General features: G+C 44.3%; 1 protein-coding gene across 4 annotated transcripts in view; it reads right to left on the reverse strand.

Annotated features, from left to right (window-relative positions):
* Positions 1–7,112: 7,112 nt before the first annotated feature.
* The window catches only part of sema5ba (sema domain, seven thrombospondin repeats (type 1 and type 1-like), transmembrane domain (TM) and short cytoplasmic domain, (semaphorin) 5Ba), a 541,923-nt gene continuing 523,972 nt past the window's right edge, over positions 7,113–25,063 (reverse strand). For 2 of the 4 annotated variants that reach the window (XM_063051327.1, XM_063051326.1), the window contains exons 21-24: positions 21,976–22,125; positions 20,658–20,696; positions 18,156–18,364; positions 7,113–13,941 (exon numbers count right to left, since the gene is read on the reverse strand). In XM_063051327.1, the coding sequence (XP_062907397.1) occupies positions 13,789–13,941; positions 18,156–18,364; positions 20,658–20,696; positions 21,976–22,125 (551 nt within the window). In that variant the 3' untranslated portion in view covers positions 7,113–13,788. The remainder of the gene's footprint in view (positions 13,942–18,155; positions 18,365–20,657; positions 20,697–21,975; positions 22,126–25,063) is intronic. The other 2 variants (XM_063051325.1, XM_063051328.1) reach the window with 1 other exon arrangement.

Raw genomic sequence — 25,063 nt, forward strand, 5'->3', positions numbered from 1 at the left:
AAATGCGAGGACACCATCGTACTGCCCTGGCTTGCGTATCACTTAGACTGCGGGGACAGTCTAATGCGGGGACGCAATCGTACTGCCCTGGCTTGCGTATCACTTAGACTGCGGGGACAGTCTAATGCGAGGACGCAATCGTACTGCCCTGGCTTGCGTATCACTTAGACTGCGGGGCACAGTCTAATGCGAGGACGCAATCGTACTGCCCTGGCTTGCGTATCACTTAGACTGCGGGGACAGTCTAATGCGAGGACGCAATCGTACTGCCCTGGCTTGCGTATCACTTAGACTGCGGGGACAGTCTAATGCGAGGACGCAATCGTACTGCCCTGGCTTGCGTATCACTTAGACTGCGGGGACAGTCTAATGCGAGGACGCAATCGTACTGCCCTGGCTTGCGTATCACTTAGACTGCGGGGCACAGTCTAATGCGAGGACGCAACCGTACTGCCCTGGCTTGTGTATCACTTAGACTGCGGGGCACAGTCAAATGCGAGGACGCAATCGTACTGCCCTGGCTTGCGTATCACTTAGACTGCGGGGACAGTCTAATGCGAGGACACAATCGTACTGCCCTGGCTTGCGTATCACTTAGACTGCGGGGCACAGTCAAATGCGAGGACACCATCGTACTGCCCTGGCTTGCGTATCACTTAGACTGCGGGGACAGTCTAATGCGAGGACGCAATCGTACTGCCCTGGCTTGCGTATCACTTAGACTGCGGGGACAGTCTAATGCGAGGACGCAATCGTACTGCCCTGGCTTGCGTATCACTTAGACTGCGGGGACAGTCTAATGCGAGGACGCAATCATACTGCCCTGGCTTGCGTATCACTTAGACTGCGGGGACAGTCTAATGCGAGGACGCAATCGTACTGCCCTGGCTTGCGTATCACTTAGACTGCGGGGCACAGTCTAATGTGAGGACGCAATCGTACTGCCCTGGCTTGCGTATCACTTAGACTGCGGGGACAGTCTAATGCGAGGACGCAATTTTACTGCCCTGGCTTGCGTATCACTTAGACTGCGGGGACAGTCTAATGCGAGGACGCAATTTTACTGCCCTGGCTTGCGTATCACTTAGACTGCGGGGCACAGTCAAATGCGAGGACGCAATCGTACTGCCCTGGCTTGCGTATCACTTAGACTGCGGGGACAGTCTAATGCGAGGACACCATCGTACTGCCCTGGCTTGCGTATCACTTAGACTGCGGGGACAGTCTAATGCGAGGACGCAATCGTACTGCCCTGGCTTGCGTATCACTTAGACTGCGGGGACAGTCTAATGCGAGGACACCATCGTACTGCCCTGGCTTGCGTATCACTTAGACTGCGGGGACAGTCTAATGCGAGGACGCAATCGTACTGCCCTGGCTTGCGTATCACTTAGACTGCGGGGACAGTCTAATGCGAGGACACAATCGTACTGCCCTGGCTTGCGTATCACTTAGACTGCGGGGCACAGTCAAATGCGAGGACACAATCGTACTGCCCTGGCTTGCGTATCACTTAGACTGCGGGGACAGTCTAATGCGAGGACACCATCGTACTGCCCTGGCTTGCGTATCACTTCGACTGCGGGGACAGTCTAATGCGAGGACGCAATCGTACTGCCCTGGCTTGCGTATCACTTAGACTGCGGGGACAGTCTAATGCGAGGACACAATCGTACTGCCCTGGCTTGCGTATCACTTAGACTGCGGGGCACAGTCAAATGCGAGGACACAATCGTACTGCCCTGGCTTGCGTATCACTTAGACTGCGGGGACAGTCTAATGTGAGGACACAATCGTACTGCCCTGGCTTGCGTATCACTTAGACTGTGGAGCACAATCGTACTGCCCTGACTTGCAAGGACACAACATTCATGGTCAACCCTGACCAACAGACGACCTCTTGTACTGGTGCCGCCAAACAAAAAATTTCACAAAATCCTGCAGTGATCGTAAACCTGATTCTGATTCACATGCAGAAGATTCTGGAACTATTTCCATGTATATTTCTATACTTACTGTCCATCTGTAATTAATGCCTCTACAACAGAAAACAAGATCATAAAGCCCATTGAGCCAATGGCAGCTCATAGAGTAATCTCATCCTCCAATTCCTTTCCCTACATCCCTATCAATTCTAACCCCGCCTAAATTGGAGGCACTGTATAAGGTTCTCTGAACCCACACTTCTCCAGGATGTGGGAGGAAACTGGAGTTCTTAAGGGAAAACCCTGTTAGAGTTAAAATGTCATTAAGATGGAAAGAGTACAAAGGAAATTGATGAGGATGTTGTCAGGATAAGATTCTGACTTACAGGGAGAGGTCGAGCAGGCTAAGGCTTTATTCCTTGCAGCATAGCAGTCTGAAGGGTGATCTTTTAGAAGTGTATAAAATTACACGGGGCGTAGATAGTGTAAATGCTACTACTGCTACTACTTTGACTCAGGCCTCGGGGGCCGGCGTTGGGCATGATGACGGACTTTCTACTGCTCTCTCTCCCTCATCAGTGTGTTCAGTTCATCTACATTAGCTGCACCGCCGTCTTCTAGGAGCGTGTTGACCATAGTCTTGGGCGGGCGCCCAGGGTTCATCCTCCCATGCTTGGGCTCCCATATGATCACTAGGCTGGCAGGTAGCTCGGGGTGGTGTAGACAATGCCCTGCTAGATGCAGTCTTCTCGCCTCGATTTTAGTGGTGAGCATCGGTAGGTTGTTATAGTGCTCGACGTTTGTCATGTGCTGTTGCCAACTCATGTCAAGAGCCATCCGGAGCATTCGTGTATAGTAACCATCTAGAGACTTTTGCATAGTCTTGGTGAGTGTCTACGTCTCGCATCCGTACATGAGAATGGACTCCATGACTGCTATGAAAATCCTCTTTTTAAGCCCTCTGGTCAGGTTTGACTTCTCACTGTGTGAATGCACACAGTCTTATTCCCATGTAAAGGGAAACAAAAATAGAGGGTATAAATTTAAGGTGAGAGGATAAGATTGAAAAGGGATCTGAGAGGTAACACAGAGCAAAGTGTGACATGTATTTGGAATGAGCTGCCAGAAGTCAGCCTTGGTGAGCAGCAAGGCTCCAAAGATAAGGACAATAAGGAGATGGTCGAGGGAGGCAGATAGAATTGCTTTGAGTTGGTGCTGGGCTGTGTCCAAGGACACAGCAGAGGATATGAAGAATATAATGTGGTTGGAATGGATTTTATAAAAACAATGTTTCCCAAAAAAAAATCATTCAGAATCTTCCCTAACCAGAAGTCCTGGGTGAACCATGAGATCTGCAATCTGCTGAGATCAGTGGCATTCAAGTCTGGAGACAAAGTAAGATATAAGATGCCTAGGTAAAATCTTCCGAGAGCCATGTTACATTTAAAGTGGCAATTCCGCACCAACTTGAACCACTGAAGGATGCACGACAGCTGTGGCAAGGCTTGAATGCTGTTACCTCTTAGAAAGTGAAACCAAGCAACAAGCTTCACTCCCAGATGAGCTTAAGGCTTGCTTTGACCATCAAAACTTCACAAACTCCCACAGCCCCAATAACATGGTGATTTCAGTCACTGAGGCCGACGTGAGAGCTTTCTTCAGGAGCATGAAGCCATGGAAAGCATCTGGCCCAGATGGGAGCCTGGCTAAGTACTAATGACCTGTGCTGATCAACTGGCTGGAGTGTTCACTGAGATTTTTGACCTCATGCTTCAGTAGTCTGAGGTGCTTCAACCAGGCTTCGATTATGCCGGTGCTTTGATTGCTGCAGAAGGGCTTATATTAGGAGAATGGGCAAAGTAGAGGCAGATGGAACAGGGTCAGGAAGTGCATGGTCATGCACATTGGTAGAAGAAATAAAAACATAGACTATTTTCTAAACGGCGAGAAAATTCAAAAATTCAAAATTCCACAGTAACTTGGGAGTCCTCGTGCAGGATTCCCTAAAGGTTAATTTGCAGGGTGATTCAGTGGTGAAGGAGGCAAATGCAATGTTAGCATTAATTTTGAGAGGACTAGAATATACTGTAAAAGCAAGTGTGTAATGTAATGTAGAAGCCTTATACTGGTATATTGGCGAGGCTTCACTCGGAGTATTCTGAACAGTTTTGGGCCCCTTATCTTAGAAAGGACATGCTGACATTGGAGAAGGTTCAAAGGAGGTTCAAGAAAATTATTCCAAGTTTGAAAGGCTTGTCATATGAGGAGTGTTCAATAATTGCATTTAATATTAGCGAGTACATACAATATACAACCTGAAATTCTTGTTCTTCACAGACATCCACAAAAACAGAAGAGTGCCCCAAAAAATGAGCGACAGTAAAAATGTTGGATCACCAAAGCTCCCCCTACTAGAGAGTTTCGTGGCTCTGGGTCTGTACTAACTGGAATTCAGAATAATGAGGGGGAATCTCAATGAAACCTATTGAATATTGAAAGGCCTCGATAGAGTAGATGTGTAGAGGATGTTTCCTATAATGGGGGAGTCTATGACCAGAGAGCACAGTCTCAGAATAGAGGGATGTCTATTTAGAATGGAGATGAGGAGAAATTTCTTTAACTCGAGGGTGGTGAATCTGTGGAATTCATCACCACAGGAGGCTGTAGAGGCCACGTCACTGGATATATTTAAGGCAGAGGTTGATAGGTTCCTGATTAGTCAGGGCATGAAGAGTTACGGGGAGAAGGTAGGAGATTGGAGCTGAGAGGGAAATGGATCAACCATGATGAAATGCCAGAGCAGACTCGATGGGCCAAACGACCTAATTCTGCTCCTATCTTATGGTCTAAGAATGGGTCTTCAGGCGTTATGGTCTAAGAATGGGGTAACTTGCCTCAATGACTACACTGGACAACAAAGACTTTGTTTCCTGAATACTTTTGAGTGCATCTTATAGATTTTGGGCTGCTGATCATGAAAATCACCATTTCCCTAACACGCATCGTTGTTTTGAAGTTGCCTATATTTATTATTTGAATTCATAATTAAAGTCAAAATAATAATGCTAGTGTAATGTGTTGAGTCCGACAGAGTGATCAGCAGCACTGGGGCTCCACAGGGGACTGTCTTGTCTCCCTTTCTCTTCACCATTTACACCTCGGACTTCAACTACTGCACAGAGTCTTGTCATCTTCAGAAGTTTTCTGATGACTCTGCTATAGTTGGATGCATCAGCAAGGGAGACGAGGCTGAGTACAGGGCTACGGTAGGAAACTTTGTCACATGGTGTGAGCAGAATTATCTGCAGCTTAATGTGAAAAAGACTAAGGAGCTGGTGGTAGACCTGAGGAGAGCTAGGGTACTGGTGACCCCTGTTTCCATCCAGGGCATCAGTGTGGACATGGTGGAGGATTACAAATACCTGGGGATACGAATTGACAATAAACTGGACTGGTCTAAGAACACTGAGGCTGTCTACAAGAAGGGTCAGAGCCGTCTCTATTTCCTGAGGAGACTGAGGTCCTTTAACATCTGCCGGACCATGCTGAGGATGTTCTACGAGTCTGTGGTGGCCAGTGCTATCATGTTTGCTGTTGTGTGCTGGGGCAGCAGGCGGAGGGTAGCAGACACCAACAGAATCAACAAACTCATTCGTAAGGCCAGTGATGTTGTGGGGATGGAACTGGACTCTCTGATGGTGGTGTCTGAAAAGCGGATGCTGTCCAAGTTGCATGCCATCTTGGACAATGTCTCCCATCCACTACATAATGTACTGGGTGGGCACAGGAGTACATTCAGCCAGAGACTCATTCCACCGAGATGCAACACAGAGTGTCATAGGAAGTCATTCCTGCCTGTGGCCATCAAACTTTACAACTCTTCCCTTGGAGGGTCAGACACCCTGAGCCAATAGGCTGGTCCTGGACTTACTTCTTGGCACAATTTACATATTTACATATTACTATTTAACTATTTATGGTTTTATTATTATTTATTATTTATGGTGCAACTGTAACAAAAACCAATTTCCCCCGGGATCAATAAAGTATGACTATGACTATGAAAATTTCACTGCTACCCGAGGCCGAACCTGAGGGTTACACCAAGATTAAGGAAGGCATTTTTTGTTGGTTCATAAATCAAGCAGGTCATCAGTGGCAGGCAATTCATCTACGGGACCAGAGAAAATCATATGGAAGACATTCAAGGATATTGTTGACAATTTTCTTGACAACTACAGAGCACCAAACTGCGTGCCACTGGTTGACAACATGTTTCAAGCGTACAAAACCATGAAGTGCAACATGTCACAACTGATTCATTTTCTGTGTTCCCATTTAGACTTCCCTGCAAATGCTGGTGTTGTCAGTGACTAGCATAGTGCAAGGTTTCACCCAGACATTGTAGTCATGGAGAAATGGTATCAGGGCACCTGCAATCTATAATGCTGGCTAATCATTTTTGGACACTTAAGTGATAAGCTTCAGCCACTGAGTACAAACAAAAATCAGCAAAAAAAAACATTTTTAGCTTAGTTGAACTGCTGCAAAGCATCAGTGCACATTATGTTCAATAAATGTTAATTTTTCTGTTTCTCCAAATTCCTATGTAATACAAGTATTCTGAAATTATATTTGTGTTCAGCCTCAAGCAGTCTGTCATAAACAAAGTAAAATTCTGAGGAAGCAACACTTCCAAAAAAATTTATTGTCCAGTACTCTCATCCAGTAGCATTCACATCCACTGGAATGAAGTGCTTTGAGAGGTTAGTGATGAAACATATCAACTCTTGCCTGAGAAGCTACTTGGATCTGCTACAATTTACCTACCATCACAACGGGTCCACAGTAGATGCCATCTCACTGGCTCTTCACTCAACCCTGGAACAAAGATGCATACCTCAGGATTCTTTTTATCAACTACAGCTTGGCAGTTAATGCCATCACCTCCTCAAAACTAATGAATAAGCCTCAAAACCTTGGCCTCAATAGCCCCTGGGCAACTGGATTCTCAATTTGCACACTTGTATACCCCAGTGGGTCCAGATTGGCATCAACACCTCCTCCAAAATCTCAATCAGCATAGGTGCACCACAAGGCTGTGTGCTTAGCCCCCTGCTCTACTCGCTTCATACTTATGACTGTGAGGCTAAGCACAGTTCCAACGCCATATTTAAGTTTGCTGTCAACACCACTGTCATTGCCAAATCAAAGGTGGTGATGAATCAGCATATAGGAGGGACATTGAAAATTTGGCTGAATAGTGCCACAACGACAGCCTCTCACTCAATGTCAACAAGACCAAGGAGCTGATGATTGATTCCAGGAGGAAGAAACCGGAGGTCCATGAGCCAGATCTCAACTGGGGATCGGAGGTGGAGAGGGTCAGCAACTTTAAATTCCTCAAGGTTACCATTTCTGAGGATCTATCCTAGGCCCAGCACGAAGAAAGCATGGCAGCGCATCTACTTTCTTAAAAGTTTGCAAAGATTTGACACAACTAAAATGTTGCCTGGGTTTCATCTCCTAAGTTAAAGAGAAAGGTTGAACAAGTTAGGTCTTTATTCTTTGGAGCGTAGAAAGTTGAGGGGGGACTTGATAGAGGTGTTTAAAATTATGAGGGGGATAGATAGAGTTGACGTGGATAGGCTTTTTCCATTGAGAGTGGGGGAAATTCGAACAAGAGGACATGAGTTGAGAGTTAAAAGGCAAAAGTTTAGGGGTAACATGAGGGGGAACTTCTTTACTCAGAGAGTGGTAGCTGTGTGGAACAAGCTTCCAGCAGAAGTGGTTGAGGCAGGTTCGATGTTGTCATTTAAAGTTAAATTGGATAGGTATATGGACAGGAAAGGAATGGAGGGTTATGGGCTGAGTGCAGGTCGGTGGGACTAGGTGAGAGTAAGAGTTCGGCACGGACTAGAAGGGCCCAGATGGCCTGTTTCCATGCTGTAATTGTTATATGACATTTAAAATGTTGACAAGCTTCCATAGATGTACGGTTGAGAGTGTATTGACTGGTTGCATTGTGGCCTGGTATGGAAACATGAATCCCCTTGAATGGAAAATCCTCCAAAAAGCAATGGACACAGCCCAGTCCATCATGGGTAAATCCCTCCCCACCACTGAGCACATCTACTTGGATCACTGTTTCAGGAAAGCAGCAGCATCCATCATCAAACCTCCCCCCGCCCCCTACAACCACCACCCAGGCCATACTCTCCTCTCGCTGGTGCCAAGACATCAGGGAAAAGGTACAGGAGCCTCAGGACCCACACCCCCAGTTCAGGAACAGTTATTACCCCTCAACCACCAGGCTCTTGAACCAGAGGGATAATTTCACTCAGCTTCACTCACCCATCACTGAACTGTTCCCACAATCCAAGGACCCATCATCTCATGTTCTTGATATTTACTGCTTTTTTTTCCACTTCTGGATTTGCACAGTCTGTGAACCCTTCATTTAATGTTAGGGGCCATGGCATAAAAAAGGTTGGGAACCCCTGGTTTAAAGGAATACAGGCGAAACGGGGGCAAATGGGTACAAGTTGAGAAGGACACAAGACCATTGATTTCTCACCAAATCTTAAATCTTATAAACCTTCACTAACAACTTTCATAGAGGGACATAGAACATAGAGTTATAGAGCACTACAGCATTAAAAAAGGCCCATTGGCCCATCTAGTGCATGCTGACCTGGTCTTCTGCCTAGTCCCATGTATCTACACCAGGACCATATTCAGCAGAATTGGTGAATGAAGGTTCAATTGTAATATTAAAGAAAGGTTTGGATGTACCTATACAAATCTTTCTTTAATGTTACAATTGAAACCCCATCCACCAATTCTGTTGACAGCTCAATCCACACTCAAAGTTCAAAGCTCCACAGTTGAAAATAATTTATTATCAAAGTACATATATGTCAGCATATACTACCCTGAGGTTCATTTTCTTGCAGGCATTCACAGTAAATACAAGGAAACACAATAGACTGAAAATCCTCAAATGCCCTGATGCGGACTGGCTCATGGACCTCTCGTTTCTTCTTTCTCTAGTCAATAATCAGCTCTTTGGTTTTGCTGACATTGTGTGAAAAGTTGTTATTGTGGAACCATTCAGCCGGATTTTCAATCTTCCACCTTTATGTTGATTTATCACCACCTTTGATTTGGCCAAAGATAGTGGTGTCATCAGCAAACTTAAAGATGGTGTTGGAGCTGTTCTTAGCCTCACAGTCATAGGTGTAAAGCGAGTGGAGCGGGGTCTAGGCACACAGCCTTGTGGTGCACCTATGCCGATGGTGATTCTGAGGAGATGTTGTTAATCTGAACTGACTGGGGCTCTGCAAGTGAGAAAATTGAAGATTCAGTTGAACAAGTAGGTACTGAGGCCATGGTCTTGAGACTTATTGATTAGTTTTGAGGGAACACTCACACCACTCTGAGTGAAGAATATCCCCCTCATACTTCATAGAAATGTCAGCACATTACAGGCCCTTCAGCCCACAATATTGTGCTGACCATGTAACCTACTCTAGAAACTGCCTAGAATTTCCCTACCACATAGCCCTCTATTTTTCTAAGCTCTATGTACCTATCTAAGAGTCTCTTAAAAGATCCTATTGTATCTGCCTCTACCACCATTGCTGGCAATGCATTCCATGCACTCACCACTCTCTGTGTGGAAAACTTATCCGACACCCTATTTGGTACCTATTTCCAAACACCTGAAAACTATGCCCCCTCATATTAGCCAATTCAACCCTGGGAAAAAACCTCTGGCTATCCACACGATCAATGCCTCTCATCATCTTATACACCTCCATCAGGTCACCTCTCATCCTCTGTCACTCCAAAGAGAAAAGGCCAAGTTCACTCAACCTATTCTCTTGAGGCATGCTCTCCAATCTAGGCAACATCCTTGTAAATCTCCTCTGCACTCTCTCTATAGCATCCACATCCTTCCTGTAGTGAGGTGACCAGAACTGAACACAGTACTCCAAGTGCTTAAATACTTCCCTTTAATATTTCTCCTTCTCCCCACATCTAGTTCTGGTCTATACCATCCTGAGCAGAAAAAGCCTGCATGCATTCACCCTGTAATTTTGTATACTGGTAATTTGTTAGACCTCTGTAGGATTTCCCCTCCACCACCTGCACTCCAGGGAGTGAAGTCAGCATGTCCCTGTTACTCAGGTCCTCAGCACCTGACAGCATCCTCAGAAACTTTCTCTGCGCTCTCTCAAGCTTATTGCTATCTGCTGTCCTTACCATGTCCTGTTGTACTGTACCTGAGACTCATCAATACAATTGCTTTTACTGACCTCTTGATTAAAGGGATTTAATAAAGACAAAAAAAAAACAGGCTGTGCCATTGATCTCCTTATCAGTGAGAGTTCTCGCAATATTTAAGAAGTATCTGAAAAAGTGTTTGAATCAACAAGGGATAGAAAGCTATGGACAAAGTGATGGTGATGTGGATTCATAGCTAATGATGCCAAAGATATGATGCATCGACATGCTGAATTACTGTGAAAGAAAGACATCTCAGATCACACATATGTTATGGCATCGGGGAGGTGCCATCTTCACACAGCTACCATTAGGCAGGGGGTACAGAAGGCTGAAGGTCCACATCACCAGGTTCAAGGACAGCTACTGTACTTTCCTTCAACCATTCAGTTCCTGAACCAACGAGCGCAACACGAACCAGAATATATCATCAAATTGCTGCAGGAACTCAGCAGGTCAGGCAGCACCAATGGAAGAAAATGTTTTGAGTCAAGACCCTTCATCTGGACTCAAATCAAGACCTAAAATGTCGACTCTCTTTTTATCTCCATGGATGCAGCCTTATCTGCTGAGTTCCTCCAGCATTTTGTTTATTATTCCAGATTCCAGAATGCTAGAGGAAATCATCAGGTCTGGCAACAACTGTGGAGGGAAAAGTTGATGTTTTGGGTTGAGAGTCTTCATCTAGACAGAGATTTCGACTGTCCATTTCTCTACACAGATGCTGCTTGACCATAAGATACAGGAGCAATCGAGGCTGCTCCACCATTTCATCATGGCTGATTCAATTTTCCTCTCAGCCCCAATCTTCTGCCTTCTCCCCGTATCCCTTCATGCTTTGACTAATCAAAAATATATCAAGAATCAATTACTTGTCCTGCACAGCTGCCTGTGGTAACAAATTCCACAGATTTGCCACTCTCTGGCTAAAGAAATTCCTCCTCATCTCCATTCTATAAGGACGCCTCTCTAATCTGAGGCTATGTCCTTTGGTCTTAGACTCCCCCACCATAGGAAACATGCTCTCCACATCCACTCTATCAAGGTCTTTCACTATTCGATAGGTTTCAATGAGGTCACACCTTATTCTTCTGAATTCCAGTGAATACGGACCCAGAGACATCAAACTCTCATCATATGACTAGTCTCTCAATCCCAGAATCATTTTTGTGAACCTCCTTTGAATCCTGCCCAGCTTCAGTACATCTTTTCTTAGATAAGGGACTTTAAATTGCTCACAATACTCCAAGTGAGGCCTCACCAGTGTTTTATAAAGCCTCAACATTCCATTCTTGCTTTTATATTCTAGTCTCTTGAAAGGAATGCTAACATTGCATCTGCCTTCCCCACCACCAACTCAACCTGCAAGTTAATCTTTAAGGAATCTTACACAAGGACTCCCAAGTCCCCTTGTACCTCAGATTGTTGAATTTCCTCTCCATTTAGAAAATTGCCAAAGCATTTACTTCTTCTACCAACGTGCATAACTATACACTTCCTGATGCTGCTACTTCTTTGCCCATTCTCCTAATCTGTCTAAGTCCTTCTGTGTAGTCTCTCTACTTCCTCAAAACTACCTGCCCCTCCACCTCTTTTTGTATCATCCGAAAACTTGGCTACAAAGCCATCAATTTCATCATCTATGTATTGACATATACAGTAATGTAAAAAGAATCGGTCCCAACATAGACCCCTATGAAACACCGCTAGTCACCAGCAGCCAAACAGAAAAGGCTCTCCTTATTTCCACTCTTTGCCTCCTGCCAATCAGCCACTGCTTTATCTATGCTAGTATCTTTCCTGCAAAGCCATGGGCTCTTAACTTGTTCAACAGCCTCAATTATGGCACCTTGTCAAAGGCCTTCTGAAAATCCATGTACATTGCATCCACTGATTCGCCTTTGTCTATCCTGGTTTATATTTCTTCAAAAGAAGTCCAATGGATTTGTCAAGCGAGATTTTCCCTTAAGGAAACTATGCTGACTACGGCCTATTTTATCATGTGTCTCCAAGTAGCCTGAAACAACATCCTTAACAATCGATTTCAACATCTTCCCAACCACTGAGACAGACTAACTGGCCTGTAATTTCCTTTTTTCTGCCTCTCTCCCTTCTTGAAGAGTGGAGTAACATTTGCAATTTCCAGTCCTCCAGAACCATGCCAGAATCAATTGATTCTTCAAAGATCATTACTAATGCCTCCACAATCTCTTCATCCATCTTTTTCAGAACTCTGAGGTGCGTACCATCTGGTCTAGGTGACTTATCTATCTTAAGACCTTTCAGTAAACAAAACTAATGTCATTTGCTGACTTGTTGAGTTCCTTAAGCATTATGGAGACACAAGAGACTGCAGATACTAGAATGTGGAACAACGCACAACACATTGCTCTGGATTAGTTAACCTGTTTCGTTCCTCAAGCAGTTTTTCTTTTGCTGCAAGGTTAAATTATCAGTGTTCTGTACAGAATCCAGGAAATTTGATAGACTCTTAAATAAGCTGGCATAACCACGTTGGGCTGAATGACCTTCAGCTCTTTTGCACTTTTCCACCTCCCCTCCAATAAACAAAGAACAGGATTTACAGTAATCTCTTTGTAAAAAGCGTGTTTGATCTCATCAATTGAAAACAGAAAAAATACAGTTGCTTTAAATATTTCACCATTAATTTCCAATGCTATAAATTGATTTGCTGGAAGTCCCTGGTTAAAGAAACAAATGTTGGCTTTCTCCTTCTCCTTCATTTCCCCAAGTGTCAAATCCAACAAATTTACAATGATGTACAGTTGGTTATCAATCAACTGACTTCCCGGCTAAAAGAAACCATGCTCACAGTGAGAAAAGGGAGGAATGCATGGACAGAGGACACATTACAAGCAACAGGTCAGTTTAAAAACAGGGAATATTCTGATGGTCCTACATCTGGGAGAATGAAATGTGAGGAAACACTGATAAGATAAACACTGGCTTGGATCTGTTGGGCTTCAGGGCCCATTTCTATACAGTAAATACTATGTAAGACTATGCTTTGCTACTGTTAGGCTTCACAGGACATCCAACTGAAAGGAAATACTGAAGGGGTAGAGAGAGAGAAAAAAAACCTTTCTGATTAATAACAAAAATAATCCAATTTTCCCCTCTTATTTTTGAAGGAGTATTTCCTGGTTCTACAGTCACATTCTCAAAGTACCAATGAATCTCAATGAGGAAATCCTCAGCAAATCTACAGCTTCATAGAGATGACCGGTTGCCATGGTAACATTTGAACTGTTTGGCCATTGTGGCGATCACTTTCTCGGCATTGTTCAGTCTTTTCCCATCAGAAACGAATTATACCTCTTCGTCTGCAAGTCTATATATATATAATCCATTGCTTATTAAGTCCTGATTTCTCACAAGTCATAAAGAAGTTTTGATGGTTGGAAGTGTGGATCTTGAAGAAGTGCAAATCTTTAATGGACGATCTCAAGACAAAATTGAACTGTGATTGGCTGATACTATGATGCCTACTAGCATTTCTATAATTATGGTTTGCTCGCAGGGGTCCATTCTCCAAGCACCGGCACTGTGGGATTTAGGTGTAGGTTCTGCTAGGTGACGAGTCGGGCCTGTAGTCATACTTATTCAGGGTGCTGGGATAATACGTAGTGGTGTACACATTCGTCTGCTGTAATGAGGATAAATAGTTGCTTCTGTCATCAGGAATCAAATTGTTCTTGTTCAGAGTCTGAGGAAAAAAAAAAGTCAGATGTGTTTTGGTTAGTGGTGACATTAGGTGATTTAACCAAACTAGAAGGTAAAAAATCCCGAGTTTCTTTAGTACATCACAGCAAGTGATCCTATGGTTTAGCTAGTAGAGCTAGTCATAACTTCAGCGACCCGGGCTCAATCCTGACATTGGGCTCTGTGTGCATGGAATTTGCACCTTCTGTAGATGGCCATATGCATTTGCTCTGGTATCCCAGAAGGGCGGAGATCGTTGGGTTAAAAGGCTACTGTTAAATGTACCTGGCACGTAGTCAAGTGGGAGTTGATAGGAATATGGGGAGAAACCAATGGATGAGGGTAGAAATGCTGATAATGTACTGGTAGAGGGATTGGGTGCATTTGTTTAATTAGTTTGGCACAACATTGTGGGCCAAAGGGCCCTTTTACTGTACTGTGTGCTGTTTTATGAGCTATGTTGAAGGAAGGACGAACTGCTAAGGTTTTAAAAGGCATTGGTCATACCACATTTGGAATATTGTGAGCAATTTTGGACCTCATATCTTAGAAAAGATATGCTAGCTCTGGAGATGGTTTGAAGGAATTTCATGAGAATGATCCCAGAAAAAGAAAGACCTTAACAAATGAGGAACATTTGATGTCTCTGGGCCTGTACTCAAAAGAATTCAGAAGGGTGAGGGAGAATCTCACTGTAACTCATAGGTATTAAATATGCTGGGTAGAGAGAATGTGAAAAGGACATTTCCATTAATCTAGGATCTGAGGGCACAGGCTCAGAATAAAGGGACGTGCCTTTCAAAATGAGATGAGGAGGAATTTCTTCAGCTAGAGGGTGGTGAATCTGAGGAACTCATTGCCACAGAGGCTGAGCAGGCTAAGTCATTGGAGGTATTTACGGTAGAGTTTGATAGGGTCTTGATTGACAAGGGATTTAAGGGAGAAGGACGGAGAATAGGTTTGAAACAAAAAAATCAGCCATGATAGATTAGTATAGGAAACTCAAAAGGCTGAATGTCCTAATCCTGCTCCTATACCTAATGATTTATGGTTTTCTATTGGTGTAAAAATGGACATTTGTTAATAGGTGCAGATCACTGAGCTGAAAGGCCTGTTTATTTTAGAGATACTTCTGGCCCTACGAGCCACGCTGCCCAGCCACCTTCAACAATCCCCGATTTAACCCTCACCTAACCATGGGAAAATTTACAATGACCTACTAACCTACTAACCAGTACATCTTTGGACTGCGGGATGAGACTGGGGCACCCGGAGAAAACCCACCCATTCCACAAGGAGAATGTACAAACTCCTTACAGAGGTAAGGGTTGAACTCTGAACTCCATCATAGTGTTTCAATAACCGCCGTGCTACCGTGGCACTGTGTTTCTGTGCTGATCTCTCTGAGTCTAGCTCACCTCAGAACATCCCAGGGTAGAGAATCTTTGAGACAAGGGTAGGATTGGAAGATTAAAATTCAATCAAAATCCATTTTAACTCATCAGGGGCGATTGATAAGTTCGTGGCCTAAGGTAGAAGGGGATGAGTTATTAACTTCAAGCTTTCTGCATAATTACTCAAAGAGTTGAACTGCTCATGCATGTAACAAGAGCTGTATAACTCATCTCCTTCTACCTTAGGCCATGAACCTATCAATCACCCCTGCAGCGGACACTTTCTAGAGGTCCAAGATCCGTATGCTCCATGACCACTGGACTAAGTTTGTAAATGTAGGAGGGGACTATGTTGAAAAATAAATGTGCTAGGTTTTCTAAAATTGACTTCTTCTACCTTAGGCCACGAACTTATCAATCACCCCTCGTATGATGCCATTACTACAAGGAGGTTGAAGGGACTCGAGTACCTGAATTATAAGGAAAGGTTGAATAGGTTAGGACTTCTTTCCCTAGAGCATAGGGGAATTAGGGGAAAATTGACAAAGGTAGGAGAAATTATGAGGGGTAAAGATGTAGAGTAAATGCAAGCAGGCTTCTTCCATGAGTTGAGTGAGACTAGATCTAGAGGTCATGGGTTACGGGTGAAAGGTGAAATATTTAAGGGGAACAAGGGGGAACTTCTTCACTAGAGGGTGGTGAGAGTGTGGAATGAGTTTCCAGTGAAAGTTTGGATAAGTACATGGATAGGAGGGTTATGGAGGACTATGGTCCAGGTGTGGGTTGTTGGGACAGACAGATTAATAGTTTGGATCAGACTAGATAGGTCGAATGCTTGTTTCTCTGCTGTAGTGGTCTATGACTCTAGTTCTCTGGGTTATATGGTGGTTGGATAAGACTTACATTTGGCAAGTAAATGAATCTGAACCTGCAACTGGGCACATGGACAATGTGGCCTGCCTGAGGAATGAGCTGAGCACAGTTAGATATTCAGTGCCGGGGATGTTGGCCTGAGAATGGATGCTGAGATTGCCAATGTTGTATTTTTATTTTATTTAGAGATACAGCAGGATAACAGGCCCTTCTGGCCTAATGAGCCCACGTTGCCGAGTTACACCCATGTGACCAACTAACCTACCAACCCGTATATTTTCAGAATGCGTGAAGAAACTGGAGCACACAGAGGAAACCCACACGTTCACTGAGAACGTACAAACTCCTTACAGACAGCATCAGGAATAGAACCCGTTGGTGCTGTAAATTTTAGGCTCACTGCTCTACTATCATGCCTCCCACGATAGATTTGGGTAAATTTGTGAGGATGGCATTTAGATTTAGATAGGCAGTTAGACAGGTACATGAATATGGAGAAAGTGAAGGGGAATGGATCACATGCAAGCAGAATGGATTCAGTTTGGAACATATAACATATTGCAGAACATGGCCTATACTGTGCTTTGGCCTATGTTTTAATACAGCACATGACAGGCCCTTGAGCAGACAATGTTGTGCTAACCCTTTAATTTACTCTAAGATCAACCTAACCCTTCCCTCCTATTAGACCTCTAGTCTTCTACTATCGTGTACCTATCTAAGAGCTGCTTTTGTATCTGTCCCTACCATTACCCCTAGCAGTGTGGTCCATGTGTTCCATACACCACTCTCTGTGTAAAGAACACACACAAATCGCTGGAGGAACTCAGCAGTCCAGGCAGCATCCACGGAAAAAAGTAAACAGTCAATGTTTTGGGCCGACCCCTTCAACTGTACTCTTTTCCATAGATGCTGACTGGTCTGCCGAGATCCTCCAACATTTTGTGTGTGTTGCTCAGATTTCCAGCATCTGCAGATTTTCTCGTGTCTGTTTAAAGAACTTAGCTCTGACACCTCACCTATACTTGCCTCTTATCACTATAAAATTATGCTCCTTCATATTAGCCATTTCTGCCTTGAAAGAAGGTATTGATTTGGTTTAGTTTCTGGCACAGACAATGCGGGCTTAAGGACCTGTTCTCTTTCCCCATTTGAAGCTTGAAGCGATTCTGTCCCACGTTCCAAACCACTCCCACACCAGGTGATTTTACAGCAGACACCCTCCATTTCTATGGGACGTAGGAGGAAACTGGATCATGAGGAGGTAAATAGGGAGTATTTGAAAACTCCACACACACAGTGCTGGTGATCACAATCAAACTGAGGCTGTTAGAGCTGAGAAACAGCAGCACTAACTGCTGCAGTTCAGTCGCACCTGATGAACAGGTAAGGTCGAGGGATACAGAACATAGAATCCAGAGTGGCAGAGATGGGCGCTGGGTGGCATTCAGTACTATAATGCTAACGATTCTGAAGAAGTTAGAGGGGCCCTGGGAAGAGTCCTCTTTCCATTGTGAAATCTACAGGTATTATTCCATCTAACTGATGGAACTGCTGGCAGAGCTGCTGTCTCTTAGCAGTGCACTGGAATAAGACCATAAGAGCAGAATTCGGCCATTTGGCCCATCAAGTCTGTCACACCATTTCATCATGGCTGATCTAATTTTCCTCTCTGCCCCAATCTCCTGCCTTCCCCCTGTATCCTTTCATCTCCTGACCAATCAAGAATTTATCAACCTCTGCCTTAAACCTGGCCTCCACAGCTGCCTGTGGCAAAGAATTCCACAGATTCACTACTCCCTGGCTAAAGAAATTCCTCCTCATGATGCAAATGTCAGCAATATTTCCATAGACGGGTCCCTAAAGGGGTACGGGTGCCCACGACCCTCTTACTTAGGGGGGTGGGAGCCTCTCACACAGAAAATGGCCCACTGTGTGTAAGTTGATTTACCTTGATTTCCATTGGATTGTAGAGCTCATTTTTGTTCGCCTGACTGCTGCTCTTGTAGTTTAAGTGATTGGGAGTGCTCGGATGAACGACTGTGGACTCCTGAGATTGTCTGTAGCATCGCTGGTAGTACATGTAGATCAGCAGGGTAATAAGGCTCGTGCCCAAGAAGGAGGCGATGCCGGTGGCAACCAGGTGGTAGATACTGTAACCTGGATTGGCAAATGGTTAGACGTTTAGAGAAGCTGGGGAATACAGTCCTGAAGCCTTCAAAGCAACAGACACAGAACCAGCACAATGGCATCACAATATCAACATCTTCTTACAATGTCCAAAAACTGCAGCCAACTGTCAGGTCACTGGCTGAAGTCTGTGTCCAGGAGAAAGAAGCAGGAAGGAAAAATCATTCCAGACATTCAGCAGTCTGCATTTTAGAGTCATAGAGTGAATGAACATTACAGCACAGAAACAGGCCCTTTCGTCCATCTAATCTATGCAATTATTCTGCTTTGTCCCATTGACCTGCACCGGACCATAGTCCTCCACATCCCTCCCATCCATGTACCATTCCAATTTTTTCTTAAGTTTTGAAATCAAAGCCCAATCTACCACTTCCACTGGCAGTTCATTCCACCACCCTCTTGAGTGAAGAAGATCCTCCTCACATTCCTCTTAAACAGTTCACCTTTCACCCTTAACCCACGGCTCACTGAATCTCAATGGAACAAGCCTGCTTGCATTTATCAATACCCCTTATAATGTTGGTATATCTCTGTACAATGTCCCCTCATTCTCCTAAGCCCTAGGGAATGAAGTCCGAACCTATTCAACCTCTCCCTGTAACTCAGTTCCTCAAGTACCGGCAGCATCCTTGTCAATTTTCTCTGTACTCCTTCAATTGGTATCTTTCCTGTAGATAAATGACCAGAAGTGCACACAATACTCCAAATTAGGCCTCACCACCTTCTTATACAACTTCACCATAACATCCCAACTCCTGTATTCAGTACTTTGATTTATGAAGGCCAATGTGCCAAGAGCTCTCTTTATGAATCTATCTACTTGTGACTCCATGTTCAAGAAATTATAGATCTGTATTCCCCGATCCCTCTGTTCTACCACATTCCTCAGTGCCCTGCCACTCATTGTCTAAATTCTATCCTGGTTTGTCCTCCCAAAGTACAACTCGTCTGCATTAAATTCTCTGCTGTTTTTCAGCCCATTTTTCCAGCTGATTCAGATCTCACTGTAAGCTTTAATAGTCTTCCTCGCTGTCCACTACATCTCCAAACTTGGTGACATCCACAAATTTGCTGATTCAGTTCACCACATTATCATCCAGACTGTCGATATAGATGACAAACAACAGACCCAGCACTGATCGTTACGGCACTCCATTAGTCACAGGCCTCGACCTGCTGAGTTCCTCTAGCGCGTTGTGAGCGTCAGAGAGGCAACCATCTACTACCACTCTCTGGCTTCTCCTGCAAATCATGTCTAATCCACTTTACTACCTCATCCTGAATGCCAAGTGATCGACTCTTCTTGACCAACCTTCCATGCAGGACCTTGTCAAATACTTTGCTAAAAGTCCTTGTAGACAACATCCACTGCCTTCATCAACTTGCCTTGAAAAACTCTATAATTGGTTATACATGACCTACCACTCACAGAGCGATGTTGACTATCCCTTATCAGTCTCAGACTATCCAAAAACATATATATCCAGTCCCTTAGAACACCTTCCACTATTTATATCAAGCTCACCTGTTGTTAAGGATGTTTTAAATATCTCCGCTAGGCCCCTGCAATTTCTGCACTAGACTCCCACATGGTCCAAGGGAACACCTTGTCAGACCTTGAAGATTTATCCACCCTGATTTGCCTCAAGACAGTATACATCTCCTCCTCTGTAATCTGTACAGGGAACATAAAGTCAATGCTGCTTTGCCTTACTTCTACAGATTCTGCGTCCATCTCCTGAGTAAATACAGATTTAAAAATTCATTTAAGATCTCCCCCATCTTTTATCTTTATCTAGGAGAAGGAGCGTGGAAAGATGGTGCCAGCAGTTTTTGCAGACCCAGACAACTTCCTCCAGTTCGTCCACAAACTAGCTTATTCTTTTTCTCTTACATCTCTCCTTTCTTTTTAAGGTGGCTGGGATTCTGTCAGAGTCTGTGATCTACATCTCAAACTACGGTTCTTCGCAAGCGGTAAGTCTTGGGACTAACTGTGTGGCTTGGTGCTTCGCTATCTCCAAGAGCAAGCTGGAAAATGTGCACCTTTGGGGGGCAGCCCCATAGATGACGCGGTGATTTCGCTGTAGATGTAACCATGATAAAACTCTGTTTCTAGATGCTGCTGTGTGAGGCTGCAATGATCATGCAGAGCGAATTACAGAGAGAGGTCATAGGACTTGATTTTAAAACACCTTGAAGTTCACAGGTCACAACAGGGCTTTTCTCACAAAACATTTTCCACAGAGAAAATGTCATGACTTACTTGCACAGCTTGTGTCACTTCCAATTGCAGGCTGAATCACTGCAGGAGAGAGGCAGAAATCACCATTAGCAGAGATGTCAACAGAAATGCTACTCCTAAGAACAATTCCCAATATAATTCCTTATTTACCCAGACCCTGTTACCCTGTCCCTTTCTCATCCTCCACTCTCTCTATCTGCCCACCTTCCCACCAGTTCCTCTCCCCAACTGTTAACATCTGCATTTCCTAACCCCTCCCTCTGTTCCGTGCTCTGTCTTCCTTTCATTCGGATTCCACCATCTGATGCCCTTTGATGCCCCACCTATCACCTCCCAGCCGCTATCACTACCTCCAGTCTCAATATGTTGACTCCAAATGTTGATGGTCCATCTCCTTCCATAGAAGCTGTCTGACCTGCTAAGCCTTCCAGCATTTTGCATGTTGCTCCAGCTTCCAGCATCTGCTTCTATTTTACCACTACTGAGTTGTGCAATGTTATAAAACTAGTCTAACAATCAGGAAGTAACTTACATAGAATATGGAACAGTACAGCATTTGTCTACATCCATGGCCTATCTGAGAGTGTTTCAAATGTCCTTAATGTATCTGCCTCTACTACCACCCTGGCAGCATTTGACTAACCCACCTCTGACATCTCGCCCTACACTTTATTTAGTGATACTGTGTAGGGTTGGAGCCACACTGACCCAGTAGCCCCCAACAAACCCGATTAGCCCTAACCTAATCTCGGGACAATTTACACTGACCAATTAACCTGCCTTTGGACTGCAGGGGAAAACCGGAAGACCCTGAAAAAACCCACGCATTCCACGGGGAGGATGTAGAGAGACTCCTTACAGACAGCATTGAAATTTGAACACTGTATTTAGAACGCCCCGAGCTGTAATAGCATTGCACTAACTGCCATGCTACCATGCCACCCAATCACCTTAAAATTATGCCCCCTTAGCCAGATCCACCCTGGAAAAAAGTGCTGACTATCTGCTTCATCCCTGACTCTTATCAATTTACACACCTCTATCAAGTCACTCCTCATTCTCCTCTGCTCTAAAGAGAAAAACCCTAGCTCCCTTAGCCTATCAACTTGAGTAACTTAAATGTCCCCATCCATAAACAGCTTAGGTCAATACCACCCATAACAAAAACTAATTTCCAGAACATGAAATCTGGAACATCAGTCTTTGACCTTATTTGCTCTTTATGAGTCATTCTTTGTTATGTTCTCTGCATAGATGATGGGTAGGGAGACTGCTTCCTGTTCCTAACGCTCCCTAGAAGTTGCACTAGATATCCCAAGTTAGCTGACCAGCCTGTTACCTGGGATTTCATTGTAGAGACAGGGTCGATACTGGGTGCTGTTTCCCACACACTGCTCCTGCCCTGAATTGGACACCTCACATCGACGTCTGCGGGACTGTGTGCCTTCTTCATCACACAGACTCCACTCTGTCCACACTGACCAGCCACCTTACAAAACACAAAAGCATATTTTTATTAGTCATTCCAATCAACATTAGCTCAACATTATTTTGTTGTCAGTTGTAAGACTGGGGTTTGATCTCTGTTGCTATTTCTAAAGAACTTGTGTGTTCTCTCCGTGGCCATATGGATTTCCTCCCACTTCCCCAAGACATACACTTAGGGTCAGGGTTCGTGAGTTGAGAGCATGCTATAATGGCGTCGGAAGCATGGTGACGCTTGTGGGATGCTCACTGACCCCTTTCACTGTATGTTTCAATGTACATATGATAAATAAAGCTAATCTTTAACTGCACATGTTATTTAACAGTCACTTGGCACCAGTTATAAGTTTTCACATCACTCTGGGATGTTTGAAACTGCTCCAAGTAGTATGAAATCCTGGAAAATAATGACTTTGCAAGACAATGTTGAGACTGTATGTGGAAATACTGTGTTCAGTTTTGGTTACGCTTTGATAGCAATGATGCCATTAAACTGGAAAGAGTGCAGGAAGGATTTGTGGATTGATTTATTGGGATACAGCACTGGGATACAGATATAGGCTCTTCTGCTCCTTTGACCCAAGCTGCCAGCTACCCACAAATTTAACACTAGCCTAGCGAGCCTAGTCACGAGACAATTTACAATGACCAATTACCTACCAACTGGTACGTCTTCAGACTGTGGGAGGAAACCAGAGAACCCAGAGGAAACCCACATGGTCACGGGAAGAACATCCAATCTCCTTACAGGCAGCATTGGGAATTGAACCAGGGTCGCCTGTAGTGTAGTGATTAGCATTGTGCTAATCACTACACTACTGTGCTGAGACTCAAGGAACTGAGTGATGGAGAGAGGCTGAGCAAGTTTTTACTTTATTGGCATTGGTTTATTATAGTCACATGTACCAGATACAATGAAGAACATGTCTTGCGCGCTATGTATACATCTCTGAAGGTATTCCATTGGTCAGCGCTGACCATGGATGCTGTGTCCCAAATGTTTATGTGAAAGGCAAACCAGTATGTAACCCAGGGTATGGAGAGGAAACTGTTGCCCATGTAGCAGGCTCCCCTTCTCCACCCAGCTGATGAATCCAAAGGAATGGCAGAGACCGATACAGTTTGGCACCAGCAGCGTTGCAGGAGTTGCTAGTCAGCATTGAACTCAAGATAGGATCCTTCCTTGGGAATCGAGCTCCGAATTTTTCGCTGGGGTTTACTCTGAAGCCTATCCCATGAGTGGCTATAGCTGGAAAGCAGCAGATGTTTGAGATCAGAGTTTTCCTTCTTGATGAGCTGCCAACCATGGCTGATGAGCCCCGTATGCCTGAAGCAACTGGTTTTAAGGTGCCTATTGCCCACCTTTGCCCCTTCTGTCAATAGAGCTGGTTCCGCCGGGCTTAGTAGCTAAGACACACTATGTCCAGGAGCTGGACTTGGTTGTCAGGGGCTATTTGAAATGCATGCCATGGGCAGCATTTAATAGGTAGTGATACCCATTACCACCCCAATTATAACACTCAAAAGGAATCTGTTTATACAGATCAAATCATTACATGAAGCATTGAAATAGAACAAGGTAAAACAATAACAATACAGAATACGGTGTACAAACAACCGAGAAAGTGATAAATTGTAAGATCATAACAGGATAGACTGTGAGGTCAAGTGCCCATCTTATCTGTTAAAGTGTCTAATAACAGTGGTTAGAGCAATGAGGGGTGATCTTTTAGAGGTGTATAAAATCATGAGGGTCAGACATGGGTGAATGCACACAGTCTTCTTCCGGGGTTGGGGAATCAAGAACGAGAGAACTCAGGTTTTAAGGTGAGAGGGGAGAGATTTAGTCAGACTTGAGGGGCAGAGTATGGTCTGTATATTGAGTGAGCTGTCCGAGGAAGTGGTAGAGGCAGATACATGAACCATATTTAAAAGACTGTTGTCAAGTGCACAGATGGAAAAGTTTACAAGGATACAGGCCAAACATTGGCAAATGGTGCAACATCAGCATGGTGCAGTTGGGCCAAAGGGCTAATTTTTATACCTCTGCAACTCTATAAAGAAATACTAGAGCATAGAACTTAGAACATTACAGCAAGGTACAAGCCTTTTGGCCCACAATATTGTGCTGACTTTCTAACCCTTTCCTCCTGCATAGCCTTTTCTTTTCCTATCATCCATGCACCTATCTAAGAGCTTTCTAAATGCCCCCAATTGATCTGCCTCTACCACCACCACTGGCAGTGCATCCCACATAACCGCCCCTCTCTGTGTAAAAGGCTTAACTCTGGCACCTCCATCACCCCCCGCCCCCACTATACTTCACTCCGATCACTTTAAAATTATGGCCCCATTTATTAGCTACTTCTGCCTTGGGAAAAAGTTTCTGGCTATCCACTTGATCTTTGATTCTTGTTCTCCTCATACAACTCTATCAAGTCACCTCTCATTCTCCTTCGCTCGAAAGACAAAAGCCCTAGCTCGCTCAACCTACCCTCATATAAGAGATACCCTCTAGTCCAGGCAGCATCCTGGTAAATCTCCTCTTCACCCTCTCTAAAGCTTCCACATTCTTTCTGTAATGAAACAACCAGAACTGAACACAATATTCCAAATGTGGTCAACCAGATGATATAATATTATTAGAGAAGAGATGAAGAAATAGTGTAGGAGAGCAGCAGCTGAGCAAGCAGGAGTGCTGTGGTAGTTGGGGTGTTGGAAGAAGGTATAAGGTTGTTCAGCGTTGCAGTTCCCTGTATGACAAAAGACACTGAGATTAAAGGACTCTCATGACAATTGCAAGATGCACTCAGTGGCTGCTGTGTTAGAAACAGGAGTGGAAACCATTGTGTTCTTCTACTGTTGTAGCCCATCCACTTCAATGTTTGATGTGTTGTGCATTCAGAGATGCTCCTCTGCACACCAATGATGTAACAAAGTTC

The sequence above is a fragment of the Mobula hypostoma genome, chromosome 6 (assembly GCF_963921235.1).
Source record: "Mobula hypostoma chromosome 6, sMobHyp1.1, whole genome shotgun sequence".
Lineage (NCBI taxonomy): Eukaryota > Metazoa > Chordata > Chondrichthyes > Myliobatiformes > Myliobatidae > Mobula > Mobula hypostoma.